Source organism: Chiroxiphia lanceolata, chromosome 1 (assembly GCF_009829145.1).
Source record: "Chiroxiphia lanceolata isolate bChiLan1 chromosome 1, bChiLan1.pri, whole genome shotgun sequence".
In the NCBI taxonomy this organism is placed as follows: Eukaryota; Metazoa; Chordata; class Aves; order Passeriformes; family Pipridae; genus Chiroxiphia; species Chiroxiphia lanceolata.
This window is the reverse complement of record NC_045637.1, coordinates 25,770,249-25,797,992: the sequence shown is the minus strand read 5'-3', so window position 1 is coordinate 25,797,992 and position 27,744 is coordinate 25,770,249. Positions and strand designations below refer to the sequence as shown.

The 27,744-nt window shown below is 37.9% G+C and overlaps 1 protein-coding gene across 7 annotated transcripts in view; it reads right to left on the bottom strand.

Annotated features, from left to right (window-relative positions):
* The window catches only part of RUNX1T1 (RUNX1 partner transcriptional co-repressor 1), a 112,191-nt gene that overhangs the window by 9,752 nt on the left and 74,695 nt on the right, over nt 1-27,744 (bottom strand). For all 7 annotated transcript variants that reach the window (XM_032696208.1, XM_032696248.1, XM_032696238.1 and 4 more), the window contains 6 exons: nt 25,353-25,534; nt 19,130-19,380; nt 17,809-17,894; nt 16,978-17,179; nt 9,319-9,387; nt 3,197-3,387 (listed from right to left, as the gene is read on the bottom strand). In XM_032696208.1, coding sequence (XP_032552099.1) covers nt 3,197-3,387; nt 9,319-9,387; nt 16,978-17,179; nt 17,809-17,894; nt 19,130-19,380; nt 25,353-25,534 — 981 coding nt within the window. The remainder of the gene's footprint in view (nt 1-3,196; nt 3,388-9,318; nt 9,388-16,977; nt 17,180-17,808; nt 17,895-19,129; nt 19,381-25,352; nt 25,535-27,744) is intronic.

Below are 27,744 nucleotides of genomic sequence, written 5' to 3'. Positions count from 1 at the left end.
AAACAAACCCAGAAAAAACGCACAAAAACAACAACATCAACAAAGAATATCAAAGACCCAATCTACTTATCTTTGTGAGACCCCTAAAAGGTCTTGGATGAGGAGACCGCATATTATCTTAGAATTACAAAAATTACAAAAATCCTGTGTGCTAGTTAATCCTTGGTACTAGTTATCACTCTGAGCTCTGGAGCAGACTGCAATAAAAATCATGCCACAAAGTTCTCATACCAGAACAGCTTCAAGAAGCCTCAGCTAGGTCCAGGCTGCATTTTACGGAAAAACAAATGAAGAGCTCTAAGGGAGAAACCTTGCCAATAGACAGGGAGCGGCCATATCAGATGAAAATGATATCCGATACATTAGAAACCCAGTGCCAAATTCTCATCTCCATTCATGGTTTCAACAGCCAAAGGAACAAATGACACCCATGGGAGAAATATTCTCTGTCAGGAACTGCATAGAGGTTGTACAGCAGCCTACACTGTGCTGTCTTGCAGGCCTTGGTGTAATGTCCCACCAAGGATAAGAAATGATGAGGGATGCTCGGCCTTCCCCCTCTAGACCTGTAAGACTGCAGAATCTGCATTTCAACAGTCTCATATTTGAAACTGGAAATATTTTAGCCCTAGAAATTTTACTCCAGTGTCTTACGTACACAGGCATCTGTGTTGCTGGAAGTGTTCTGCTGAAAGCTGTAAACAGAGAAAGGTTTATGGAGACTTATAACCTAGACAAATGAGGAGGGACATCCACAGAGAGATGCGGGAGAGAATGAACACCAAAGCAAATGTGTAGTTTTACACCTCAAACTCAAAAAACACAAGGTCTCATCACCAAAGAAACACCTTTCAAATACTGGTAAACTAATATCTTGTCCTCAAAGATGAAGGAAAAGGCCAGTCCATTATTACAGGAGTCACCCGTGGGAAAAAAAAGACAGGCAATTGTGAGAAGCATCACCCTAACTCTCTGGAGTTTGTCATAATTAGAAACTAAAGAGGAACTACTTATATAAAGACATATCTAACTCTCAAACAAGTACTGCCGTCATCTCCCTTCACAGTTAATTAAGCACCTGTAAACACAAACTGAGCAAACCTGAGTTCTCTCTGATGGCTTACTAAAACTTTCACTTTCCACCTCAAAACAACCACCCTGTGTGGACACTCATGTACGACACAGGGGTGAAAGCTGCAGGACCAGGACACCAGACTTTATTTCTAGGTCCAGGAGGCTTGTGACCTCCCTGAGGACACACAGCCCTGAGAACATCTATAACCTTATGAGACACATTTCATTAGAGTGCAATTAAAAGGATTGTTTGCCTGAAGTCCCATTCCCAAGAAGTGAAAAATCTCATAATCAATTCTGCCAGAGAAGAAGTAAAGATGTCTGTTGTTACACGGCTTTTTCCAGAGCTTTGACTGCTCAGGATTTAATTACAGCACACAAACTCTCTATGCATTCCTTTGAATACACATTTGCTTGTGGAAAAATGGGCTGTGTGTATTGGCACATAAGTACTTCCTCTGTCCTGCTTACACTGTATCAGTTCACTAAACAGATTTAATTTGCTGTTTCCTCCAAAGGCATTTATCTTTGGAATTTTGGTTTTAACAATAGGCATCTCTTGTATATATACACACACAAAATGATAGCTCTTTAATGATGCTATGTCAGAAAAATGCCCTTTCTATGAACAGTGCAGCAAAAATGTCCTTGAGTATCTTAGATACAAAAGGCCAATAAATTGAATTTATGTCTCATTTAATCTACAGTGGAACAGTTAGTACTTAAAGGGTACATACACTTCCCCTGGTCCCTTTCTTCCTGAGAAACTTTCAGATGCTGAAAATCAATTCCTTTTGTCTCCTTGCTATTCATCTGCTACACATTAAGGAGAAACTCTGGGCATTCAGTGATCCCACAATGGTCTTTCATCTCCAGAGAAGCCTGGTATGAATTAAAATCTTATGCTCCCTCAAATTACAGATGCATACTGCAGCATGCCACTGACTTATCTGCTTGTGATTTCTGCCAGTGTTCTCATCGTGCTGCAGCCAGCTCATCTGCATCTTTCAACTGAAGTGACTCTTCTATAACACTGCCCATCCAGTCCACAGAAAATGTTTATACATGATTGTACACAAATATATGTCCCACACAACAGGTTCTGCTATCTACTCTTTTTCCCAACTCCCTGCTGTTTAAAATTTACATTAAAAAGTGGGTTTACTACAATCAAGATGTTCGTATAAGAACAATAAATACTTCGTGAAGGTAACGCTCTTTCATTTCAGTGGTCTTGAGAAGTGCAGATTGTATACGAAAACTTTAACTAACGTAATTTCTTTGTCATGCCTGTTTTTAAGAGCAGTTTTAACTTAGGACTCTGTTTTTCTATAAGAGGCATAAAATTTAATTGCTATCTAGACTGATGCTGCACTGGTCAAACACACCCTGCTCTTTCACTCCCAACTTCCAGCCAGTCATGGTGTCAGATGTCCTGTACCACAAGAGTTCAAGGTTTTCCACTCTCAGGTTGGAAAGTACATCAAGGCTTAACATACTTATTCTTGTTTTACTCTTTGTTCTTTCAGTCTATTTTTCCTCCTTCCATATGCTGCCCACTCCTTGACTCTGAAATACTCCCTGCAGCCAAAGCAACACATTCAAAATAAGGAAACACTTCCAAATTCACGTTCTGTCCTACAGGAACCATCATCTTTTGCTAATCGCTTCTACATCCAACACTTTCCCCAGACAAGCTTTTAGCCACCTTGTTCTACAATCTCTTACATGTATAATTTCTTTGCCTAAATTAGATTTGTCAAATGTTTTCCACTGAGCAATCTTATTTATCCAGTGTGGCAGTTTAAAGAGCTTTAAAATGAAGCTACTGAAAAGCCAAGGTAGAACAGCAATGTGCACTTTATAAGTAACCCTGAACAGCAGTTAAAAGGTGAGAACACAGCTCAAGTTCACTAGCTATTTTGGGCTCAGATTACTACACAGCCAAGAAAATTTGGAACTCGGTGTATGCCTAGAATACATGTTCAAAGCAACTGTGCGAAGAGTTAATGGTGGGTACCGATCTCCCGTGTCACGCAAACAGCCTATGCCAGAATAAAGCCAGCTCAGATGCACGTATGCTTTGCAGCCACAGGTGATGCTTGCCCAGCAAGGTCCTTACCTCACTTGAATCCTCCTGCTGATTGATAACAGCTAGTGCGTCCTCTGCAGCCTGGCGCTTGGCTTCGGCAACAGTGCGCTCCATCTTGGCTCTCTCTGAAGTGATCATGTCGTGAGCTTTCCGCTCCGCCTCTGACACTGCCTTCTGCAACTCAGCCATCGCCTGGCGCTTGACCTCATTGACAGCTTCCTCTGCAAAGGAGGGAAGAAATCCTCATCAGCACAGGACATCTGGCACAAGGCTATGTGGGACTGATGTAGGAAATGCATCACTATTGCTGTGTTGAGATTATTCTCAGTTATGACAGTCTTCATTCTGAGTACAGGGACACAGAGGAATCTGGTTCCTCAAGAATCTTCAAGACCACTGAGGTGCTTCTCTACTTCCCCATATCCAAAGTCTCTAACTTGTGATGATTCTTGCTATTTTGATTCACAGTCAGTACTTCTTTAGGTACAGTCATTTCAGATCTCTGGCACAATATAATTGCAATCTATTTGAACACTGGAAAACTGGTTTTGCAGCACAGATAAACAGGTTTGACAATAATCATTATTTTAACATGATATTACAGACTTTTAAAAAAATTATCTTTAAGTTCTGGAAATTAAGACAGGATTTACAGTCTTTAACAGTTTTTTCCCCCATATGTTAATAAACAAATACATGAAGTTAAAAAAACCAAAGAGTTTACAAAAAAATTTTAAATCACTGGTCTAATATCTTTTCCCGGACATACAGTTTTATGAGACAAAATTAAAATTTGTTTATGAACATTCATTTGACCTCTTGATCTCTCCTTCAAATCCATATTTATACCTGAAGACTCAACTTCCTGGCTCCGCTGAGCTCTGGAGCACACCCTGGCCAGCAAGGCTTCGGCACACAGTTAACATTGAGCAGGGGCACACCGCTTCATTAAACTGAAACCTTTATGTTTCTTGTAAAACAACTACAGTTTGAACCCTTTCTTTGGTATATACTAGTGTCATATCTTTTATTCCAGGAAACATGGATTGTCTCAAATCGGTTATTTGGGTTTTGATGCAAGAAGGGTGCAAAAATTTTACTCATGAACAGTCTTTTAATTGACAACTAAAACAAGTAATTTCTTTTTTTTTTTTAATTAGCTGCTCTAATTAACAAGGAAACCATCCTCCCCCTGAATTAGTTTATCTAATTTTCATCTTTATTCAAAGCAAAATGACAATGATTAATTGAAAATTTAATAAGCAGTAATTATTAACTTGGCAAACCTAGTACCAATTAACACTCTATTAAAACTAATTATGACATGTTTCATTCAAGTGTTTGCTCTTAATTGTTTCATGCACTTAGAAACCACCTTAATTAAATGTTCTGTTTAATTAAAAACATAGATTTCTATTAAAAATGTTTTACTGTAGATTAAAATCTAAGTATTAGATCGGTGTTACGGGTTTGAATTTTAGTCCATGTATTTAGCCCACGTATTTGTGTGCACACACATGCACACAGACCTAACCCTTACCTACAGATACTCTGTCACTCTCTTGAGTTATGTCTGATAGCTCTGCACTTGCTGTTAAAAAATAAGAACTATATGAAGTATCCATTTTCAGTCATTAAGCAAATTACAGTAAAGCCTTAACTTTAAGCCATGTACTGAACTGAAACTGAACTAATTAAAATGAAAGAAGAGTTCCACTGAGAGTATGTGTGCGTGTTACATGCGTGCATGTCTGCAAGAGATGTTTCAACTGAAGTTATCAAGAGGGTGGGGAAGGATTTAGAGATAAAACTTATGCCTTTATTTTTATGAGGCTGAAAATATGCCCTTATATTACCCTACCATAAATGTTGTTTAGGGGAAAGCCTCAGGAGACGAAAAAATCATACCCTTCAACCATATAGCCAAGGCTTAATTTACTTTGAATATTCAAGGTGAATTAAAATTCTATCTAAGTGGCAATACAGGACAATAATTTTTGCTTACGATCAAAGCTACAGCTAGTCTAATTGTATATGCAAATCAGGCAATTTATATTTAAATTATGCATTCCTATTCTAGTCCCAGAGGCACACACTGATCAGCAAAGGGAATTGGTAGGACATTTGCAAGGTGCTTGAATATTTATTACCAACTGCAACCATTCACTGATCACGAAAAAAGAAATATACACAGGCAAACATACAGATGCAATTTTATTACCATTTTCATAAAAATGAGGCAACTTAAATACAGGCATTTCGTGTCTATGAACTGCAGTTACTAACAAAGTGGATTTCTATAAGAAAATCTGTATTCTTTCTGGTATTTGCTACAGATAGAAATTATCTTTGTATGGCATGATACACTTTCATTACATCAGATAAATTCAGTTTTGTGTTTAGGTGTTTGCAGTGGTTAGAAATGACAGTTTCTTATATTAGACAGAAGCAAAATATTCCAACATTTTCACAGGGACTTCTAATTTTAGTTTTTCATCCTAGCTAAGCTACTTTTCCGCCCAAATATAGAAACTGAAAATTAAATTCTATCTTCTGTATTGCAGAAGTTTTTTTGCAAAGCTTTTGAGAGTGTGAAGATGCTGAAAGTGCTTAAGAGGCCATATGCCTGATACTTTTTAATTGGCTTAAACTATGGATTAGATTTTAGTATTTCCATTAACTTTGATGACAGACTTCGTGTTGTGCTATACTAAGTGTGAAAACAAATAATTAAAATACGTTGGAGGTTTTCGTGACAATGTACAGTCATTATTTCAATATACTGAACTCATGAACACTCAAACTAGACAAAATTTCATATCACTGATTTTCTTCATAGCTCCTCAAACTACTCATATTTTATAGACATAGAATTCAGGCTACATAGTTTAAGATAACAATAAAGACTGTCATATCTGTGCAGGAAAAGTTATGGGTGACAGTGAAGGAGATTTTATTTGCCTTGACAATGCTGAGCAATGAAGATAAGAATGACAGTGGCACTCTTCCTTTCTCTGCACTTCCAGAGAAAGGAAGAGTGATTAGATTCCAAGATCAGAAAACATAAATCTGGAAGTTTTTAAAAACCAAGTATCTAAGATGCATGTACCTGCATCCTTCGCCTTCCCAACAACACTAAGCATTCTTGGCACAAACTCACTCATCATTTTAGGAATGCAGCTGAAATCTTTGAGTAGCGATAACTCATAAGAGAAGCTCCAGGAAGGAAACAGCTTGTGTGGAATAGGCATTACTCAGCACCGTCTGAGGTCCTTGCCGCAGACTCAGGAGAGGTACTCGGCTCATCCTTCACCCAACATGATGAATCACCAGCCAGTTCCTGGTCACCTCCCTCACATTATGGGCACACTTGGTCCACATGATGAGAAAAGAAAGGTGGTGGGCAGATAGGCAGTCCTGCACCACCACAACATTTTGCACCATCTCACTCTCAGGCTGACCCTGACAAAGGCGGCCATCGACACTCGGTGACAAGAGTTATCTCAGCATCCTATCCCAAAATGCATCATCTCTTTCTCAAGACTAGTCTGTACAACGTACAGGACCCTTACTGTCTTTGTACAACAAAGTATGATCATTTCACACCTCTTCTGTAGCTCCAGAGCTTACAACTGGACTGCCATGGACAATGGGCCTGGCTAAGTGGCAGGAGATGGCTGGAAGACATTTTCTGCATGTCACAGAAGAAACTATGGCAGCAGCCCACTCTCTCTCCCAGAGAGGCCTAGGACCCTCTCTGTATTTAATAAAGACAAATAGGTATTTCCAGAGAGCAAGCCATCCAACTTACGGTCTGACCAATCCTCATTACCTGCCTGCCTCCCTCGGAACTACTGAGGAGCACCAAGAACTTGTCTTGGACTCTTCACCTCCATATCTGTAATTCAATGAGGTGAATCAGGGCACTGATGACTGCTTTCTACTGACGTATGAAACTGAATTGGGTTCGCATGACTTTAACTCACAAGGTACTGCAAAATATGTTCTTACTTCAACAATCACAAAAGCACGTGTCTAACTTGGTATATTTAAATAATTACACTGGAGTCTATCAATCTCCAAAAGTTTAAAGTGAATCCCTTTTCCACATGCTTTTGAGATTGCTTAACTGTTCTTATGTCACATTCTTTCCATGCAATGGATTCAGCATCCCAAACAGACTTTCATACTTGATTCAGCTGTCTGTACACTTGTCTTTATAGATATTTGACATACCAAGAGAACTACACTGAGCCAGCAGAAATTACCTCTGAGAGATTTGTAGCCTTCTTAACTGGCAGTTGCAGCCCAGCCAGGAAACTATGGAGCATCTCAAATGGCATTAGAGACCTATGCTCACAGAGCTGAATTGCACCTTTACTGCCTTGAAGCGATCATGAAATTGTGGAGATCTCCAACTTCAGTGCACCCTCCTGAAAATGCAGGCCCATGATTTATGAAAGCAGTGTGCTTTCTGATGTTTGACTACACCTGGATGCAGATACAAGTATGCACCCTGCAAAGAGTCATACTTTTTTTTCTCCAATTCACAGGCACGCTCAGTTGATTTAAGCCCACATCAGCCTGAAAACAGGAAACTGGAAATAGGACAAAAGGAAAAGCTTTATTTCAAAGGAACTGATGACATAGATGTTCACAGGATGACATGTCACAGCTCCTGTGCACTACCATTTGTGGGTGTATGTAATGTGAATGCACATCCAATTTTACAACTCAAGTCAAAAGCTTCAATAAACTTGTGCTAACTACGTAAAAACTTTTTTCTTTTTTTGCATTGCACCTTTGAGATATAAATGACCTGATATGGCAAGTGACATAAAATCCTAGATTTTGCAAGAGGAACAAAGGTTTTGAAATTCAACTCAACAATGCTCCTCTTACTGAGATTTTTCTAGGACTGCATATTTCTTTTATATTTCTTATTTAAGATGTTAAATATGGAAAAACAAACTACAAAAATACTTTCAGGCACTGAGTTACAAAGGCTACACTTTCCTTGGATAAAAGGAAAAATATGTACATTGCTATTTTTCACAGAAAATGCAATAATTCTAAAAACATTAACATATTAAAAGATGTAGACTTTACATGATAAACCCGTATGACACACAAAACACAACCTTTTGTCTGATGCAACAGTATGCCAGCATAACATTTTTACATGCATGCTCTGTATCTTATTTAAAATACAATGGAAAGCAGCAAACATTTACAGGAGATTTGATCAGAAAGCATCAAAACTGCTGCATATTTGCCATTTAGTCATTAACTGCTGCTCAGACAGGTGCTGTAGACTTCATGGTTACACAAGTGTTCAAAAGGAAGGGGGTGTGTATGAGTGTACATATAGAAGCTCAACTACCTCGCTGGAGTTCAAGAGCTGCCTCCAGGCCCCTCCGAAAACAAGGAAGCTCTGATGTCAGTGTCAAAAGAGCAAAGGTTTAGCTCCAGCACCACAGTGGGATCCCCACTAGGAATCTCCTGTGCATAAGCAGAGTTTCAAAGTGTTGAAGAAAACTTTGCACAGCGACAATGTGGGCACAGGGTGCTTTCCAGGAATGGGCAGATGCTGTCAATGCTGCTGCAAACACCCAGAGCAGCTGCAGAGATGTTAACTTGCTTGCTTAATTGAAAACTTCGCAGGTTTATGAGCACAGGCTTCACTGGGGGCTGACAGGCACATAATCTTTTTAAAATTAAAAATAGTTACAATGTATACTTGAAGTTTTTTCTCTAACAGGTGTACTTAGTTTTTTTCACCTCCTTTGGGAATTCTTACCTTAACTAGGTAAGAACCTTGAAGCTTAAATAAAAACACAAACCCCCGCACTTTTTTTTTAAATTGCTAACAGACTGAAACTTTAACATATCAAGTTTCAGCCAGAAACCATTAGAAGCCCTGAAAATAGGGGTTCTTATTGGAAGTACTGACATTCCCCTAACTATAGCAGCAGATGCTTGTATTATAAAATTATTTAATGTCCCGATCAGTTCCAGTTTAAGATTATTAAACACAATTTCTTCCTGTTACTAGTAAGCCCTTCCCCCGCCTCCCCATTCTTCACATCAGTACATTAACAACTGCACACAGCTGCCAGAAGACTAAGCTGGTGTTTTTAAACAGTTCTTACCAGCTTTCTTCCAGATCTCCTCTGGCACATATCCAGACGCAGGCCTGTGAAGGAATTCCCGATGAGATTCTGCAGGAGGAGAGGATGCAGAGGGAAAAAGAAAGAGCATCATAAGCAATGCTTGCTTGTTGAGAACAAGGCTTAGAGAAATACCTTTTCCCTTTACTTATTGCTCAGACAAAAAAATCATGCAAGGTTTTTCTTTCCTGAAAACAAAACGGATGCCATGGCCACAGCTCATGAATGTCACATAGACCAGATCAATGTTTATAACTTGAATGTCTGATCTTTGCCAAGCTAAGACTAGTTCACTTTATTTTTATTTTACAGTGTTTCCAGTCAACTCTATATGACGGTTTCCACACTTCTAAGTCAGGCTTTGCAAGATGAACTGAGGGAGTGACATGATTTATCCTTTGTCATTATACTCAAGAAAAGGAAGAAGAAAGAGGGTAACAGTGCGGGTTGGGCACTTCTGCTCTGTGCAAACAGAATGGCTACTGACAAGTGCAGATAAAAGCCAAGATGTCATTCCAGTGATCAAATAAGCTGTCCACAGAAAAAGAGAGGGGTGTTTCTCTATGTTCAGAGCTATGCTTTCCTATATCTGAGCCCATGTTGGCAACTATAGCTCCAAGAGTTTGAAAAATAGAACCTTTAACTTTACGTTAAGCCCTAAATACATGTGCTGCCAAACAACCTCACTGGAGCTGAAGCTCATAATTCACCCATATGTTTCAATCACATTTTCACAGCTCTTTCCCCTTCTCTTTTTTTTTTTTTTAAGAGGGTTTAACCTCTGGGCCTAGGCCTAAGGGCTCTGAAATCAGCAAGATCCCTTCCACACAGACTTCAAAGAGGTAAGATCACACAATACAGAAAGAAAATTCACCTGGGCTTGAAATGTAGCATACATATCCTCAGCAGATGAAAAGCTGCTCTTTTAAAATATGATTTAAAAACTGATTAACTTTTTTCAAAGTAATCGAGGAGAAAATTTTAAAAAAATCAACGCAAACACATAAAACTAAGTTCACTGCCATGATTACTATTGTCTGTGTGACTGAATTCAATTGTCTAAATAAAATAACTCAATTTGGTATATTAAAGATAGGTTTGAATATTTTCAGAGATGCTGCTAGAAATCAAACAACATATCTGAGCTTGAAATATAACAAAAGTACACATACTATTCTTTCAATACTAATTTTTACCAAATATATTCGTTTTTGTACCTTAGTTATTATTCACTAACTTGGTCAAAAAGTAGTATGTTGAAGAAAAAGGTTGAATCATCAGCAGCTGAGAGGACTTCCCCAGCTTTTCTGTTTGTCACTAAAGTATGGGATAATGTGGACAATAAAATTGATTTTTGTCGGCAGAATTTCACACTTCTAAAGCATAAAATGATGTGTGTGTGTGTGTGTGTGTGTGTGTGTGTAGATTTTGCAAAACAGCTATTTATATTGGTTTAATCAACTTGATAGAAGACTTCAGACCTGATACCAAAAATGGGAAAATTCTCAGTATCACTTGGCTTATATGATTCTGGAAACGACAAATATTTTTGTGTACACTTCTCTCATCCCTTAAAGGCTTTCAGACTTATGGGAACAGTGCCAGTTCCGTTAGGGGGGACAGAGGTAGCAGCAGCAAACATTGCTTGAAAGCTCAGAAAAACTAAAGGCAAAAAATTAAACCACTCTTATTTCTTCTTCATGCAATACCTGCAGGAAAAGACCCAACCAGCCTCCAAAGGTGGCAAAAGGTTAATTGCATTCGTGTCTTTTACTTTGTGTTGAGTTTTCCTGCCTGCTATTTAAGGTACCATCCACTGCAAGAGGATCATAACCTTGATTTAAGACTGTGGTACTTAGTATTAAAAAAAAAAATTAAAAAAAAAATAAAGAAGAGAGAGAGAGAGAGATGTGGAACTGATTTTTGGGTACACATGACTTTCTAAAAATGGAATTCAATGACATAAATGACCAGATTGCCAGCTAATTGTTAGAATTTCCAAAACATAAACATCAATCAAGCTCTTATTCCAACCACAAATTATTTACATGAGGAATGAGATCCTCTGCAAGAAGAATTAAATCAAGAGCTTGTGAGAGACTTTCCCATAGTTTGGAATGGTGCACAAAAAAAAGACAAGAAGCACTTACGAAGATAATAAAAACCGTATTCTCCAAGCAAGAAAAATATTATTAACATGGCTATTGTTTAGGCAGTGATGATGAGTCCATGAAAACAATCTTTCCGAGGCTAAACTACAGGACATAACCAGAGGACACAAGTCTTATATTATTAGTATTTTTAAGGTAAGGTGTTCTTCAGCTTAAGAATCACAGAACTTGCTCATGAAAACTACAGCAAAAAAGATCTTAACTTGGACATCTAGAAAACTCAAACCAGGAGTAACATAATTGAGCGAAGTCCCTAAAATACTAAATGTACAAGCAACTGCAAAAAGCCACAATGAGGAAAACATATTAACTGATTGACTGCAGCACCTAGAAGTCAAAGTAAATGCTGCCTGGGAAGAAACAGAATGAAATCTGACAAAATTAGGAATAACCTGAAGTGACATGGCAGCTCATACAGGAAAGGATAACAGAAAAAGCTTTACATGTCAGACATAATAACAATGTTTTTTTAATGGTAAAAATGCAACAATGTTATTATGAAGACCAACTAGATGTACTAGACTGCATTTACTTGAAATTCGATGGCAAGGCACAGTTTGAAAGTGTGTATTAATAATTAGTCCAGTTCCTACTGAACCAGATGAAAAAGTCCAACAAGGGAAAGAAAAAGTACATATACATGAGAGTAATCAGTAATTGTCTGTGAAGTGCTCAAATGAAATAAGAGAGATTTTTGATATAAGAAATGGTTTTGACATTTTCTATTTTAATGTGAAATAAACTTCTGAAACAGCACGAAAGTTGTTGGACTGCAATAGAACAATACACATGAGGAAAACACACAAAAATTGGCCTTGGTTTCAGCTCTCACATTCTATTAATCATTTTTGTGGCTTTAAAATAAAGAGAACAGGTGCTGAAAGTACAGAGAGACCTGGAGGGATATGTAGAGTTGTAAGAGCAGCAATATATATGGGTCTGGGAAGTGAAACTGAGATGAAAAGCTATGACCAAATAAAGGATATGAACTCATAAGGCCCAAACCCAAGAATCACAGAATAGAAAGACTTAGAAGGAAAAGATGTGTTCAAAACCTTCAGAAGTCTAATCCATATTTGGAAAGAAGGACCAAAGATGGGTTGGCAACACAAAAGAATGGAGGGTTTTATCACCAGACAATGACATGCAAGCCTACAATACAAAGTATTAAGAAATGGAGATGAATAGCTGATCTTTTGAGGATCTTAGAATTTACTGTATTAAAGAAAACCTGGCAGGAACCACAATACCCATATATGCTGTACTGAACATTAGGGCTCAAAAATAAAAAAAGCTACATATAACCAGCCCTGAATTACAGATTATTTCACAAAAATATATATGCATTTCTATGGTTTTCATATTTCATATGCAAGTTTTGCTTCATTCTACCCTATAATAAATGGAACATCATTGGTGGGAAACAGAAAACAAACAAAAAACTTCTCAGAGCAACAAATATCAAATATTCACTGCCTTGTTTGTAAGAGTCAAGCTCAGAAGCATGCCAACTCCAAATAATACATAAACACAGATCTGAAGTGTAATACTCTGAGGTGTAATACTGAATGAGACTACGTTGCACCTGGTCGGGGGGCACGTGTTTCCAGTATTTTTATGCACTTCTTTGCCCTCAAATACATTTTTGTGGCTATTACAACACTCCTTGAAATTGTGTTCAAAACACAGTTGCATTCCCATTCTAAAGAAATTAGAAAAGTAAAATCACACAGCTACTATATTACTGAATCATCGTAAATGAAGGCCATAAGCAAACACTGAGCACACAAACACGCAATGATCCTGCAGCTGGCGCCCTACATAACAGCATGCAGTTGAGTACACCACAATCTAGCCCAAACCTCCCGTGCAGCGAGTGGATTAAGAGCAATACTTAATATCATCAGTGACCAGTATTACAGAGGCTTTATATTCCAGAATTACAAGTTATAAATGTTACTGTGGCACTCACAGCGTTACGGGTAGTTCATGTTGAGAGTATCACGCATATCACAGCAATGCTGATTAACTGCAAATGGCAAAGGAACGGTTTTATAGTCGCAGCATGAATAATGTACTGGCAGGAGTGCTCTGGCTAACACTGAAAACATGGCAATGAACCACCTTAGATAAAATATAAACTAGGTCTGAAAGGGTTAACATTTAAAAATTTATTAAGAAATTGCTAACCTACATGTTTTTGACAAATTCATATACTTCCGAGAATCCTGGTTTCCTAGGGCAAATCCTGCAGGTACTGGCACTCTTCAGTTGGAGATTTCAAACTCTATTTTGTAAGATTTCCACTCAGATAAATTCAACAGACACTAAATACCAACACTGCTGCAGACTTTCTGATGTGTGTCTACACCACTTATCTAGAGCCACAGTTGCACTCAGTAAGGTTACAGATCTTGTTTATAACCTACAACATTGAAGAACCCTCATCTTTAATTTATCTCACTGTGTGTATTTCAGTATTCAGTGTCTGATATGTGTAATTATTCACTATTAGGATGAAAGTTGCAGTCTTGCTGCAGTATGTAGTACTGAAATTCTTCAGCAGAAATGAAGGAGTCGGATGATGTATTATTCACTTCATAGACCATCACCGTTAATCAAGTGAATATATATAAAGTCTGAGTCATTTTTAGACTTTCATAAACATGTATTATTCAGACTGAAAAGAGCAGACTCACCTTACACACAATTGGAGAATAATGGCAGCTTGTAACCTGTTGTAGCTGACTAGTATGTGTATCAAATTACATTGCATTAAAATGAATGATCAAATACTTCATTTGATTTCTTAATTAAAATATCAACAGAAAAATACTGATCAGATATTGCAAACTGTCATGCTCAACATAATTTACAGGGATGTCAAATTAAAAGAAGAACAAAAGTCTTTGGCAGAAAAAAAGGTCTACTGGTTCAAAACAACAACAAGAATTTTCTTCAATTACTTTTGGACTCAAACTATCAGTGCTAAATTTAAGCTCAGAGTTTTACAGCAAGAGCTATCTATGAAGACTGGGGCATACTGTTTATAGCAAGATGTTATCACTTCAGTGATGATATTTTAATTGTAAAGAAAAAGAAACAAAGACACAGACAATGCAGCCATATGGCCCTCTTTTTTCCCCCTTGGTAGTGGAGATGACAAGATGGATTTAAAGGGTGGATTACCTCATTAAAAAAAAAAAGTACAAAGGGGAATCACTGATATTTAGAATCACTGCAGCAAACCCACCAATATTTACATGGTGTGGCACTTTAATTAAAACATTGTATGAATTTTTCAACCCCTTCCTTCTCAATTCAAAACTAAAACAAAAAGCCCTAAAGCATCTCAAGGCTTATGGACACTGCTTCAACTTTATTATATGTCTGAATGTTAGGAGTTCTCATTTTGTTAACTAGATTACTACCAGAAATGAGGAACTATAAGGATTTCCCTTCCATAGACTCCAAGGTAAGTGTTTTCTCCTTGTCATGTTAGACAAAAAAGCACTTCTTATCAATATTTACGATTGACATGAATGCTACATCACTAAAGCAAGCCAAGTCTCATGTTCATGAGTCTAAGAAGTATTTTTCAACCAAATAGCCAAAATGGACACGTTAAAATTGAATGGATTCACTCCAACCAGTTCAGTTGTACCCGCAGTACTGCAGAAATGACTGGTGTGTCCAATACAAAAGGCTGTGCTGTAAAACATCTTTTAAGGCAGCAGACTTTGCTGTTTCCAAGAATTCATCTTGACAAATACATAAACAATATGCTAATATAGGGATCTAGTTGTATGTTTGATCTCCATTTTATCTTTTGTACCTGTTGTTGCAGTTATGACTATTTTTCTTGGATCGCAGTATTATCTACAAAGTTTTGATGAATGTCAGGAGTTCCAGTTTTCTTGAAGAAATATAAAAACTCTAGTTGCTTTTCATTTTTTTACCTACTAACTACAGTTACAAGCACCATGGACTAGCTCTTTTTGCATCACAGCTTTACCAGAGAAGTGTGCCACTGCTTTTGATCTAGGGGCTTACTCGCAAGTGTCCTTCTCAAAGCTACAGATGTGATCGACATTTCAGGTGCCATTTTTATGAGTCTTTCTTTACATGACATTTAACACCATTCGTACAAGCCATTACCTCAATGCTTCTTCCTGAGAACAGTTCCTCTAGGGACTAGACTTACTAGTGAACTTGGGAACAGCCTTTCCATAACCCTTCCTTCCACTGACTGAAGCTAATTTATAGAGGTATTGACTCAGATCGTTTGACACATACACAAAAAATTGTTATCAAGAGGCACTAAATATTACAGTAATAACTCTAGAGATTTACCAAGAGAATGACAGAGAGGGGATTAGATTTTTCTGGATTTCTATTTGCAATTAAAGAAGTCTTTGACTTAGTAAGTTATTCATAAAGGCAAAAGGAAACCACAGCTTTAAATAAAATATAGTGCAAAATAACACACATATGCAGTTCTACTAATGAGCACAGTTTACAATGATTTTGAGTAGAAGGCATTGGATACAGACAATTTATTTTTTTAAAGATAAATATTAGACAAGCAAGCATAGTTTGCTGCTCTCTTCAAAAGAGTGAAGAACAAGAAAAAAGGCATCACCAAGATGTGTTTCTTTGCCATAACTGCCACGAAAGTGAGGGGATGGGGTAGAAAAAGGCCAACGTATTAACAAATTACAAAAAAACCCACAAAGTAAAAGCTTGTTTTTATATAGCAGAGTCCTTTTAGAGTAGCTGCGTGAGATACCATGCGAGTGTGACTGTGAAAGTCCGCAGGGGGTGAAAGCCCAGCTGCTTGGTCAGTCCTTGTAAGGGGGCTCTGCAACCTAAGCCAAAGCCTGAGCAGCTCCAAGTAACTACACAGCAAGCAGCACCCAAACTGTCTCAGACACACCTGCACAAGCTGCAGCGGTGGACACAGACGTGCACGGTTGTAGGCATCCCAAATCTTGTTTCTTTCTTAAGCAGAAACCAAATACACCTAAGAAGTGCCCCTATCTTTATATCTTCATTTCCTTAGAAAGATAACTTCCAAGTAATTTGATTTAAGATGGTGAAAGCCCTCAGTTTCAAAGTGCAGACAATGTAGAAACACCTACAGATTTCCTTAATCAAGCAGGCAATGGAGGGAGTCAGAAGGGACAGAGAGTTAGTGCACGTCACTGCTCCGCCACCCCTACACAACAGTTCTTTCTCCCACCCCACCGGTCTCAGACTTTGCTGAATGGAAAGCAAATTACCAAAAAAACCCAAGTCATTCCACCCAGAAATATGACTATTAGGGCATAAGAGTTATATTTAATTCAGTAGTCAGCAGAGAGGAATCATCACTATCACAGAACAATCAGAAGAACAAATACAAACTTCATCTAACACTTTGCTGAGCTTAAAGAGATTCTGTAAACAATTTTTAAGGAGGATACTGCACCTAATGAAACTGGATCTGGATTCACTGGGCTCTGTTGTCTGGAATGACTACTGCTGCTGTTTCCACCTTTTTTTAAATCTTCTGCATCACTGTACCGCCGTATCCAGTAATTAAGTTCCTCACGGTCTGCTTCTTGACATCGCCGTAGTACAGTGAGAGATCTCCTAGTTTTTTCGACCATGTCCATTATACAGTTCAACAACTATTCACAGTGATGGATGGAGCAGAGAAAAAAAAAGAACATTTTATTAATAGAGTGACATAAAAATAAAGAAAACATTAATGTGCTGAGTGCCCGGGTTTTAATAACGGAGTTCTTCCCTCTCTGTTATCTCAAATATAGCTGAAAAATTTTAGATTTGTTTTAAGAATGGTAATCCTTCCTTTTTAACTGGTGATCCTAAACTATATGAATAGGGATTCACAGGAGAAAGAGCAAAGACGAGGGGGAAAAGACTGAACAGCCTGTAGTTGTACCACTAGTATCACAGGGCACCACAGTGGCCAGGTGATCTGGTCCAGAACTGATGTCTACACACTAAGAGCTAATAAATTCAAAGAACAAATGCAACATGCCCCAGATCCAGCATTTACAGACAAGAGTCCATTGCTCTTTTGGCAGACTGTAATAATTAGGATACTGCAGAATGCACTTAACAGTAAGGCCTGGTATGAGCTATCTCATGGGGAACATCAAGCCCTCTGATTTAATCACCAATGCTTTCAAAACTTGTCCTGGGATTCAGATTTGTTTTAAAAGAAAAATTTTGAAGTCCTATCTTAGAAGGGCTCCTTTCAAACAATTATACATAAAGTATATTTAGTCCTTACATGGTCAAGGTGTTTCCACTCTTCTGCCCATTCTCTGTCTGTTAGCCTGTGATCAATCATTTCTTCTTGACGTGTGCCATGCAACCCTGCCAAAAGGGAGCAAATCATGTTTACAATGTTGGGAGTCCTCTAGGGGAAAAAAAAGGCAGAAGAAAAAAGAGCCTATAGACAAAAATGTCATACATTACCTGTTCTAGCATACAGAATGCCACCACCACAAAAAAATGGAAGCTTAAAAACTTTGCTCTAAGTTCTCCTTAGTCCTTTTTCCCACACAAGATGCTACCATTTTGTTCAATTTAATGTCTTCAATTCTGCCAGTTCTATAGGTTGTAAGATGACCTTTCAAAAATGGACATAACACTTTCTGACTATATACAATTATTATATACATAAATATAACAGAATACAAAATGTAATTTTTCATTTGCACTACCTGAAGTCAGCAAGGCTATTATTTGGTAACTCAGTGTATCGAGTACTAGCTGTACTTCAGAGAATTGAAAAAATAATAGTATAAACTCAATGTTATTTCACTAAATGCAGTAATTACTACCATGTCAACAGAGCGTCATTAAGGGTTCATCCCTTCACAGATGTTTAAACAACATGTGGTTAAAATGTAGCACATATATCAGAGCAGTTGACAACATGATACAACCAAGCCAGTATTTATTATCAACACTCAAGGGGAACCAACACTTGTTCTTTGTTTAGCCTCCTCCATACAGATGCTGAATATTTGCAAGCATTCCTCTTTTATTGAAGAATTGTTTAAAACAAGGAAGAACAGTAAGTGCAGATGTGAAGCAAGCCAGGCAAATCCAAGAGCATCAGACGCCCCATTAAACCAAACTTGTGCTGCACGGGGTGTGGTTGATGCTTCTGTGGTTCGCATCCTCTGCAGACATCCCCATGCTGCACTGTGCTCTTCAGATGTCATACACAAAACACTTCTCCAAAAGATAATAACTTTTTTCTACTCTAAGCTGAAACCAAGCTATATTGAGGTTATCATCATTACAATATAAGAAAAATAGAAAGCTCTACCTATCCTTGCCTGACATAGACCCAAGTGTCTTTGTTACCGATGCAGCTTTGAAAGCACAAGCTCCTCCCTCTTCTGACTCTCTTGCTTAAGACACAATTCAATTCACTTTTAGAAATACAAATCTGAAATAAAGCCATTAGAAGTAGCTAAATGGACAAACAGCAATAAAGACTATATCTGAATGGCAGGTAAAAAAATCCTGTTCACAATACAGAAATACAAGGAAAACAGAAACCTGAAAAAAAAATGCAGAAAATCAACGTGCCTTACCCATAGGTCTATTTCTGTCCCTGAGGTCCCTGTGATTGGGGTGTCTGTATGAGTCCCTGTAGTGGTGGGCAATGGCCATATCATCCAAACGATAATGCTGAGGTGGAGGTGGGGTGGGATGAGGCAGACCATTGGGCTGATAAGATAAGCCGTTATTTGGACTGTACCGCTGGCCTGGGCTAATAGTGCAGGGCCGCTTGCTTGGATGCTCTGAGTGCAAAGGCTCTCTGTCAAAGCCATTTTCTTTGGTTCTGAAAAACAAAGCAAAGGAACTTTAATTCACTTAGTGAGCAGAGCTCAGGAACACGCAGTCCCATCTACGCATGCATCATCAGGAACTAAAGTTTGTTCTTTCACTTTGCTCCAAGCATGTGGTGTTACAGAACATTTCGTAACACTGCACATGCAAAATGTACACAGGACGCATTCACCTTTTCTATCTATCCCTGTAACTTGAGAAATAGTAGCAGGGTGAGCTTTCTGATGGAGCCACCTAAAGAGGGGCTGGAGAGCAAGCAGCCTTCACTGAATCACTGGCTGATGGGATGGATACACATGTAATTACAGAGCTGAAACAATGAACTGATAAATGAAGCTACAGACCAAGAAATTCCTAGTTTCAGTAATGCTGTAGCTTATAGTGATTAGGAGAAATCGGCAGTTCAACAAATGTTTTTTTCAAGAGGATAGCAGACAGTCTCAAGGCAGTGCATGCCAGTGTGCTGAAGCTCAGCATGCCATGAGCTCCCATCAGGATCAGTGTCACGCTGAGATTTTGGGGAAGAACGACTCCAGATGATGAGAAATGTTTCCTTCAGAGATTTCTGCACTGTCTGGGCTATTCTGGTCACAGGTGCTGTGACTGTAATTAATTTTGCAGGAAGATGTGGTTAGACTCAAGTCGTCAATAACGTTCAGGATTTCCCACTCAGTTACTTTAGACAGGAGTTTTATGCTCAGGCAACTTGGAAGAGTTATTGGCAAGAAGGACATTTTATGTTCTAAGATATGCTTTAATTAAATTCATAATCAGGTATTTCCAAAGAAGTCTCTACTTGACACCTCTGTCTGAGAAGCTCGAACTCACACTGAACTAATTTTCCATTTAAACAAAAAAAATTAAAGACTAGAGTCAATTCAATAGGTTCTTTTAGGGAAGTTTCGTTTTACTTAAGTATGGTTTTATTTACCATAGGAATAAACAAAATATTAGCTTTGATCAGAAAGTTTATTAGGTATAAATATTGAAACTGTTGAAGTTTCATTCCTCCCTCCAAAAACCTTTATTAAACAGCTGATATATTCCAGTTTTTTCAAAAAAAAAACTTTATCCTCTGTAAGAAGTGGATGACACAATGTATCTTTCCTAGTTATAATACAATTTTTTTGTCACTTTGACAGAAAGGTAAATTTAATCTAATTTTCTTGCCTGCTGTTAAAACCAACTGCTTTACAATAAACCCTCCCCCAGAAAGCAACCAACCACCCTCCAGGAACTGTCTGTGGGGAAACACTCTGTGTATTAATGTTTTGTACTTAATTACCTTAACTTTGTACTTAATTACCTTAATTGGAATGCACTGCATTAGCTTGGACAACACACCAGCATATCCACTGAACTTTAACTAACACAGAAATTAACATGACCATTGAAAACACATTTACTGAAATTAAAAGACATGTGATGTCTTTTCTGGGTGTTAAAACTTTAATTCTACAATTTACCGTTATATTTTCTGCACTTAGCAAAATACCAGAATGTGACTGTACACAGACTCATTTTATGTTTCTGACCATAAAACATATACAAAGAGTAATAACTTAGAAAACCTCATCAGAACAGGAATCAGTGCCAAATTTACTATACCTAAATATATTGAATACAGTGATAAAAGACAAAGTACTGAAAAATGCCATAATTCAGATACTTTGAACTCCACCTACTAGTCTGCTTCTGATCTCAGTTCTACTCATTCTTTCTAGTCTCAGCCCTTGGGACAAGGTGTCAGCATTTCCCCAGGAGGCTGAGGAAGCACTCCTGTTTTCCTGTTTCAGTAACTGGCAGACCCATGTGAATACTAGTTCCAAATATAACACCATCACAGTTTTAATCTGTTTTCATCTGCTTTTTATCTGATTCATCTGATGTTGCAAAGCAACCACAAGCTGTAGAGAGCAAATAACACTGAATGTGCAGGAAACCTGACACCTTTTTTCTTGCTCCTGTTGGGCACATTCTCCTTGATGTGCATGTAAATCGACACCATTGTTTGGAAAACTGGCAATATTATAGATGGGGTCCTTCAGCTATAAACACACAAGAGGTCATTTTACTTGGAGCTATGATTTACTTGGACTAAAGATAGCAGAATAGACAGTAGTCATTAGGTTGTACCGATTTAAAAGAATTTATGTTGTTTCTAGGTTATAATTTCAGTTTTAAATTATTGCAAGTTATGGATAGTTTCCTGGGTAGAAAATCTGACCATGCAAAACTGCCTTGGCTGGAAAATTAGGTTTCACCTGATCAAGAGTATTACACCAATTTCAAAGAACACTGAAGTTAGCTTGCAAGAAATGAGGCAAAGCTGTTCATCTGCTATTTGTGCAAGGTGCTTTGATTTAAATTGACTTCCACCAATAAAGGTTTGATGACCAAACAAGTGACAAAATGCTTTGCTGCAATAAAGTACTTGTTTGTAATACTTTGTTACAGAAAAGATTACTACTGCCTTGCTAACAGTTCATATTAAGAAAATTCTTTTAAAATTCCTCATAATTACACATGGCTTACCAAGGAGCATAGTTGTAAGAGCTGTAAGCATCCTTCACCTTGCTGAGATGTGGAGAAGCCTCTTCAAATAAGATTTACTTAAAAGTATTATCGAAGTTGATCTCCACGCCCAGATACCTTTGACACGTATTTCTGGTTATGGGTGCCAAGTGTACAGCAATCACTTCTAAAGTCACAACACAATCACGGCCACTTTTGTTTTCTTCTCACTCAAAATTAATGCTATTCTAACAGTTTTTTGCTATCCTATATCCACTTTGTAGGCAACTGTCACACACGTAGAGTCACTATGTGACATGCTCATGCACCGTACAGCCTTTCCCAGCAAGCTCAAAGGATGACGAATTAGCGAAAAGTTTTTTGTGGTTAATGTATTTAAAATCATGTCCTTTGTAACTAAGCATTCATTTACCAAGATAAAATCTCACTTTGGTCCAAGTTCCTTTGCTTTACTACAGTAGAATGTCGACTCCAAAAGTTGTAAACAAAATATAGTGAACACTTTGTTCATGACATGTCATGAACAAATTACCAAAATGTGTTGTCTCCTCAGGTGTCAGTTTTCCCCTCTTGCAGTGACTGATGGTTCCCAGTGTTATTACAGAAACAGATTGATCTTTTTAATGAGCTAGTTTAATAGACTCCAAAATCTCACCGTGGCTGCTCATCCATGTCAGACCATATGCACCATGAAAACATTCAGTAAAACACGAAGCTCTGCTGTCAGATTGCTCTATAAAATCTCACATACAGTAGACTTGAATACGCAGATAAATAACCAGAATTGGAAAATGCATATGCAGAAAAGATTCTGAAATTATAAGCAGAAAAAATTACTGTATGTGGATTTTCTTTAACAAAAAATCACGAGGTGGATGTGGTTACATGTAACACATATTCCACTTCCTTTGCCTAGTGTCCCATACTGCATTTTACCTCTATTGGAATCAATGGTATGCAGTTAACGCCCAAACAAAAAATATCGATATGAATGTGTGGATGGATATATATTTCTACACATACACATGAGATATATATGTGCGTACATATATAACATACACATTATATACAGTGTACTATGTGTGTGTGTATATATATATTACACACATTGAGAAGTGAAAAAGATACCACAGTTTACTTCATTCAGAGATATATTTCCAATCAAAATTACTCCAACTGCATTTAGTTCCCCTGGAAAGATGTTGCCTTTTAGCAATTTTTTTCCATATGCTAGCCACAGAGTCACAGAAAACTCTTCTCTTAAAGGATGTCTGGTATGTTCTTCTGTATTTGTATTAGTATATTTGAAAATTACTTAGATATCTAAACAAAAGGTATACATATTTCCAGATGTTTTCTCCTGCTTCTCTGTAAACAATTAAAATAATTAATAGTGTAATGAATATAAAGCCAGACAAGTATTTTGTTTTAATATTCACCCAGTCTGGGCATTTTCAACCTCTGAGGACAGCTGTTTGTGGTTGGTTTACTTACATTATCCAAAGCAAAAGGTATGCAGACTCCCATTCAGTAAATTTAAGAATTTTTCCAAAAGGAGCTTGTTCTTTTTACTAAATCTGTAGTATGAATGTTCTTGAGTGCTCAAGACAACACCACTGAAATTAGCTCAGCCAAAATGACTGCATATTTTTTTCTGTATAGCTTTAATCATAGTCATAGTCAATGGAGAAGTAGGTGTGGCTAACCAGTGACAGGGTTGTTTGATACTGAAAAAAAAACCACTTATTTTTTAAGCTCAAGGTACGATTCCAATGGGCAAACTGGGCAGTCTCCTTTCAGGTGAGCATTTTTCATGACGGCAATGAACTGCAGAGTCAAAAAGAAAGGATGAGTTTTTCTGAAATGCTAGGAAGCTATTTCACCTTTGAAAAATTTATCTCTTTGCACAGAGTAAGAGACTACATGTAAAACATCTGAAAATTAATAATCTTTCTGGGGTGCAGTTAGCAGGCTTGTGTTAACCCCAATGGCTGTTTCAGTTTGGTCTAGTTGTCAGGGAAAAACGGTGAAAAGAGAGTACACATAAAAGAGCTTCTCTGCTGGTATCTTAATTTCCTTGCTGGTCGATAGTGATTCCTGAAACACAAACTCAGACAAGCTAATTTCAAACACTTTCACATTTTTGTCTATCTAATGGTTATGTTACTTTAAATTTTACTGTTCACTTCTTGCTATGAGGAGTTTAAAGTTTTACTACGAGCTTTCAGACTTTATTTTTGTGCTATCTCAGCCCGTTCCTACACAAAAATGTCACCTTTACAAACTTATGTGGCTTCTTCACTTTGCAAATCTTCAGCTTCTTCATTTAAAGGATAACTAGGATGCTTGCCACGCCTCAGGCATGCAAGTAGTGGCATTTGACAGAACAGCATTAGAAAAGTTATCCACACTATACAGTCCACGGCGAACAATTCTATGAAAATAGATTATTTGAGTCTCTCAAAGGTAAAATGTAAATGCTAGTTGAATTTCCAACATTAGCATGGGAAGACAGTTGAAAATAAATAATCACAAGAGTCATTTGCTTGTAACACTAAACAAAGAACTTTATTCAAAAAAGAAAAACTGTTCCATAGCCCTAAAGCCACTGTAGTTCACACACACATGCACTCGCCCCATTTCTGCATGGACTCTTTACTCAGCTCAACAACAAAACAGATTTCAGTGAGCATTTCTCCTGTTTGGAAGAAATATCCTTATGCATATTGGATATATGGATATGGAACCATGGCAAAGCAGAAGGAATCAAAAGCCCTGACAGCTCTAGGGTTTGTCTTCTACTTCCCAATGCAAATGCCTAACCACTTTCCTCATATTTACTGTTCAGTCCAACAAAACCTCAAATGCAAAGGACTTGCACGTGGAGATGGCATGATCTGCTGCTTGTCCTTCAAGATGCACAGAAATATTATGCACAAAGTAGTACAGTACTGGTTGGCCATTACTTCCATATGGATATGACCACAGTATGTCCTCAGGTGATTTTCTTGACTGAATCAGTGTACTGTATTTGTATAACTGAGATTTATAAGTAAATGTAGCTCTCCCTCTATATATATATATGTATGTATGTATAGGCAAACATGCATAAGCAGGGCCTGTTATGATAGGGCATGGGATAATGGTTTTAAACCTGTAAGAGATTCAGATTAGATATAAGGAAGAAATTTTTAACAATAAGGCTGGTGAAACACTGGTACAGGTTGCCCCAAGAGGTGGTAGATGTCCCATCTCTGGAAACATTCAAGGTCAGGTTGGACCTGAAGGCAGGATAGCACCCGCAGCCAGGGAACATCATCCAAGTTTCCCCCAGGCATCCACCCACAAGCTCCCCTCTTCATCGTGGAGGTCAGGACATGGGACTCACGGGAAACTCTGAGCAGGGTATGGAAGGGCAGGGGTGCTCACCTGTCTGGAGTTCGCCTCTTCCCGTTTTCGTTCACATCGAGAAGCAGCTCCGAGGAGTCAACGGGTGAGGTGGTGCTGGCATCCAGAAGCAGCTGTTCGTGCTGGGCGAGGTACTGGGCTGGGTTCTGCTTGGCTAGCCTTGCACAATGCAGCAGCTCCCGCTGCAGCAGGGGCAGATTGGCCTGCAAGAGCATGGCACACGTTAAGAAGGCAGTTTGCAAGCAGTTTCAACAGAGATGTGAAAAACAAAACCCAGAGCTCTGAGATGAACCTGTTGCAAGCATTCCCAGTTAGGTTTGTTGCAGTTAGCTGCCTGAAAGCAGGTACTCTGTTAAAGTGGTTGTGTCATGGCTGTGCTAAGTATGCGTGGAAGGATGGGAGTTTACCGAAAATGGAAAAGAAAACTGTAAATGTTGTGAGAAAAACAGGTCTGAGTTCTACATGTTTAAAGAGGTAAAAAGTACCATCTTGGCTGACTTCATCCCCTTTCTTACTATCCAAAACCTGATCTCCTATAGAGCAGCTGTTTTCAACAAGTTACAATACTTCAATATTTGTTTCCCATTCAGACTGCAGTAAGTACTCAGAAATTGTCTGAAACCCGGGGATATGCAACTCTATAAGCTGCCTCAGCCACCATCCTTCAAGGGCCTTGGGGAGAACAGGATTGAGAACAGGATTGCCCTCAGCTTTCCCATTACACTTGCTGTTACACATTAAGATAAAGATTACAACAAAATCTCACATTCCAGAGCTTCAGTTAATCACCCAGAGGGCTACAATCCTCCTCCTAGCCAGATGTAGCTTGAAGGATTTCTAACTGTTCTCTCATGGCCCCAGTGGGACTTGGGTCATGGGCTGGAGATTACCATGACTCAGACACAAAGAACTGAAAATGCTCATTGATCCTTGGGCAGCATATTTTGCCCATACACTGGGGTCATACTTAGTCATACTTTTGCCAGATTTGGGATCAAGGTGGAACTGTATGTTCTTTCCCTCTCCAGAGACAGTTACACACGTTGGGAAACATTTCTCCTTCTTTGCAGCACATGCATACATTGATACTAAGACTTGTTTTTTACCTAATTATTTTTTGTGCCGTAAGGTGGTGTACCTTGACCTCTTTTGTTCCATGACTAATGAACAATGATTTCTCACCTTGTAATTTTCAAGTATGGATTAAATTTCATTACTTTTTAGTAACTAGAGATAAACCAAAGAACTTCAATGGTTCCCTTTGTTTTGAAATAATTCCCATTTAAAAACAAAACAAAGCAAACAAACAAAACAAAAAAACCCCATCACTTTTTTTGCTTTTTAAACAGGAAAACATTTCTTAAGTCAAAAACGTTCTGAAAGTAATATGCAGGGAACCAAACACAAAAAGCAGATGTTCTGAAAAGTTCTGAGCCCGGGATCTTGGCAAATTAATTTGTTAGCATTAATAACAACGGAAAATGCTCCAGCACCTCTTGCTGTACTATAACAGCAGAACCACTGTGCAACAAAAAATGCCGAAATAGGTCAGTACATATGAACCTTTCAACAGCAAAGGAGAAACAGCAATTGCTATCACTTATTCATCTTAGGATGGGAAGACAGTCAGTTGTGGAATATGGAAACCTTTACAGACCTTCACAGAACACAAATATTTTGTGAAAGAACCAAATACATATTTTCTTCTTCTTCTTCTTCTTCTTCTTCTTCTTCTTTGAGAGAGAGAGAAACTGACTGCTTATGTGAGCAGGGTTTTTCACTTGTTTTAACTTCTTTTTTTTTTTTTAATAAAGCTCACACAGAATACAAGTCAAGACACTCAACTACCTGAAGTGTCTCACATGTCAGAAAATAACTGGAGAAGTTCACATACATTCACAAATAAATATTTGGAAGAAATAAAAAAATCAGACCTAGTATTTGAATAGTGGTGCATACTTGGAAGATGTATCATCACATCTCAGCATGCCTATGAGGTAGAAATGTGAAGTCTCCACTTAGCAGTTGCATAATCAAGGAAAAAACCAACATATTTGTGACCCTTATCCACTATCACAAACTAAAGGGACCTATTTAATACACAGGCACTACTGGAGACAACCAAATTCTGAACTGTCTAGCAAAACTTGTGATTTATTTTACTTGGTTTCCTTCTCCTAAAGAAACGTTCATTCTTGTTTTTTAACCATAAAGATGAAGATATGCAGATAAATTTATCTAAATTGAACATATTTTTTGTGCACAGAACAAGCATATACAACTTTTAATATGTTTATGAAACAATGATATACTCAGTTTCCTAATTTTTTACAAATTAGTATAGAAAACTATGAATGACACCTTATGAGTTTCTAATGGCATAAAGCAATATTTGGAAAAATACTTAACGTGA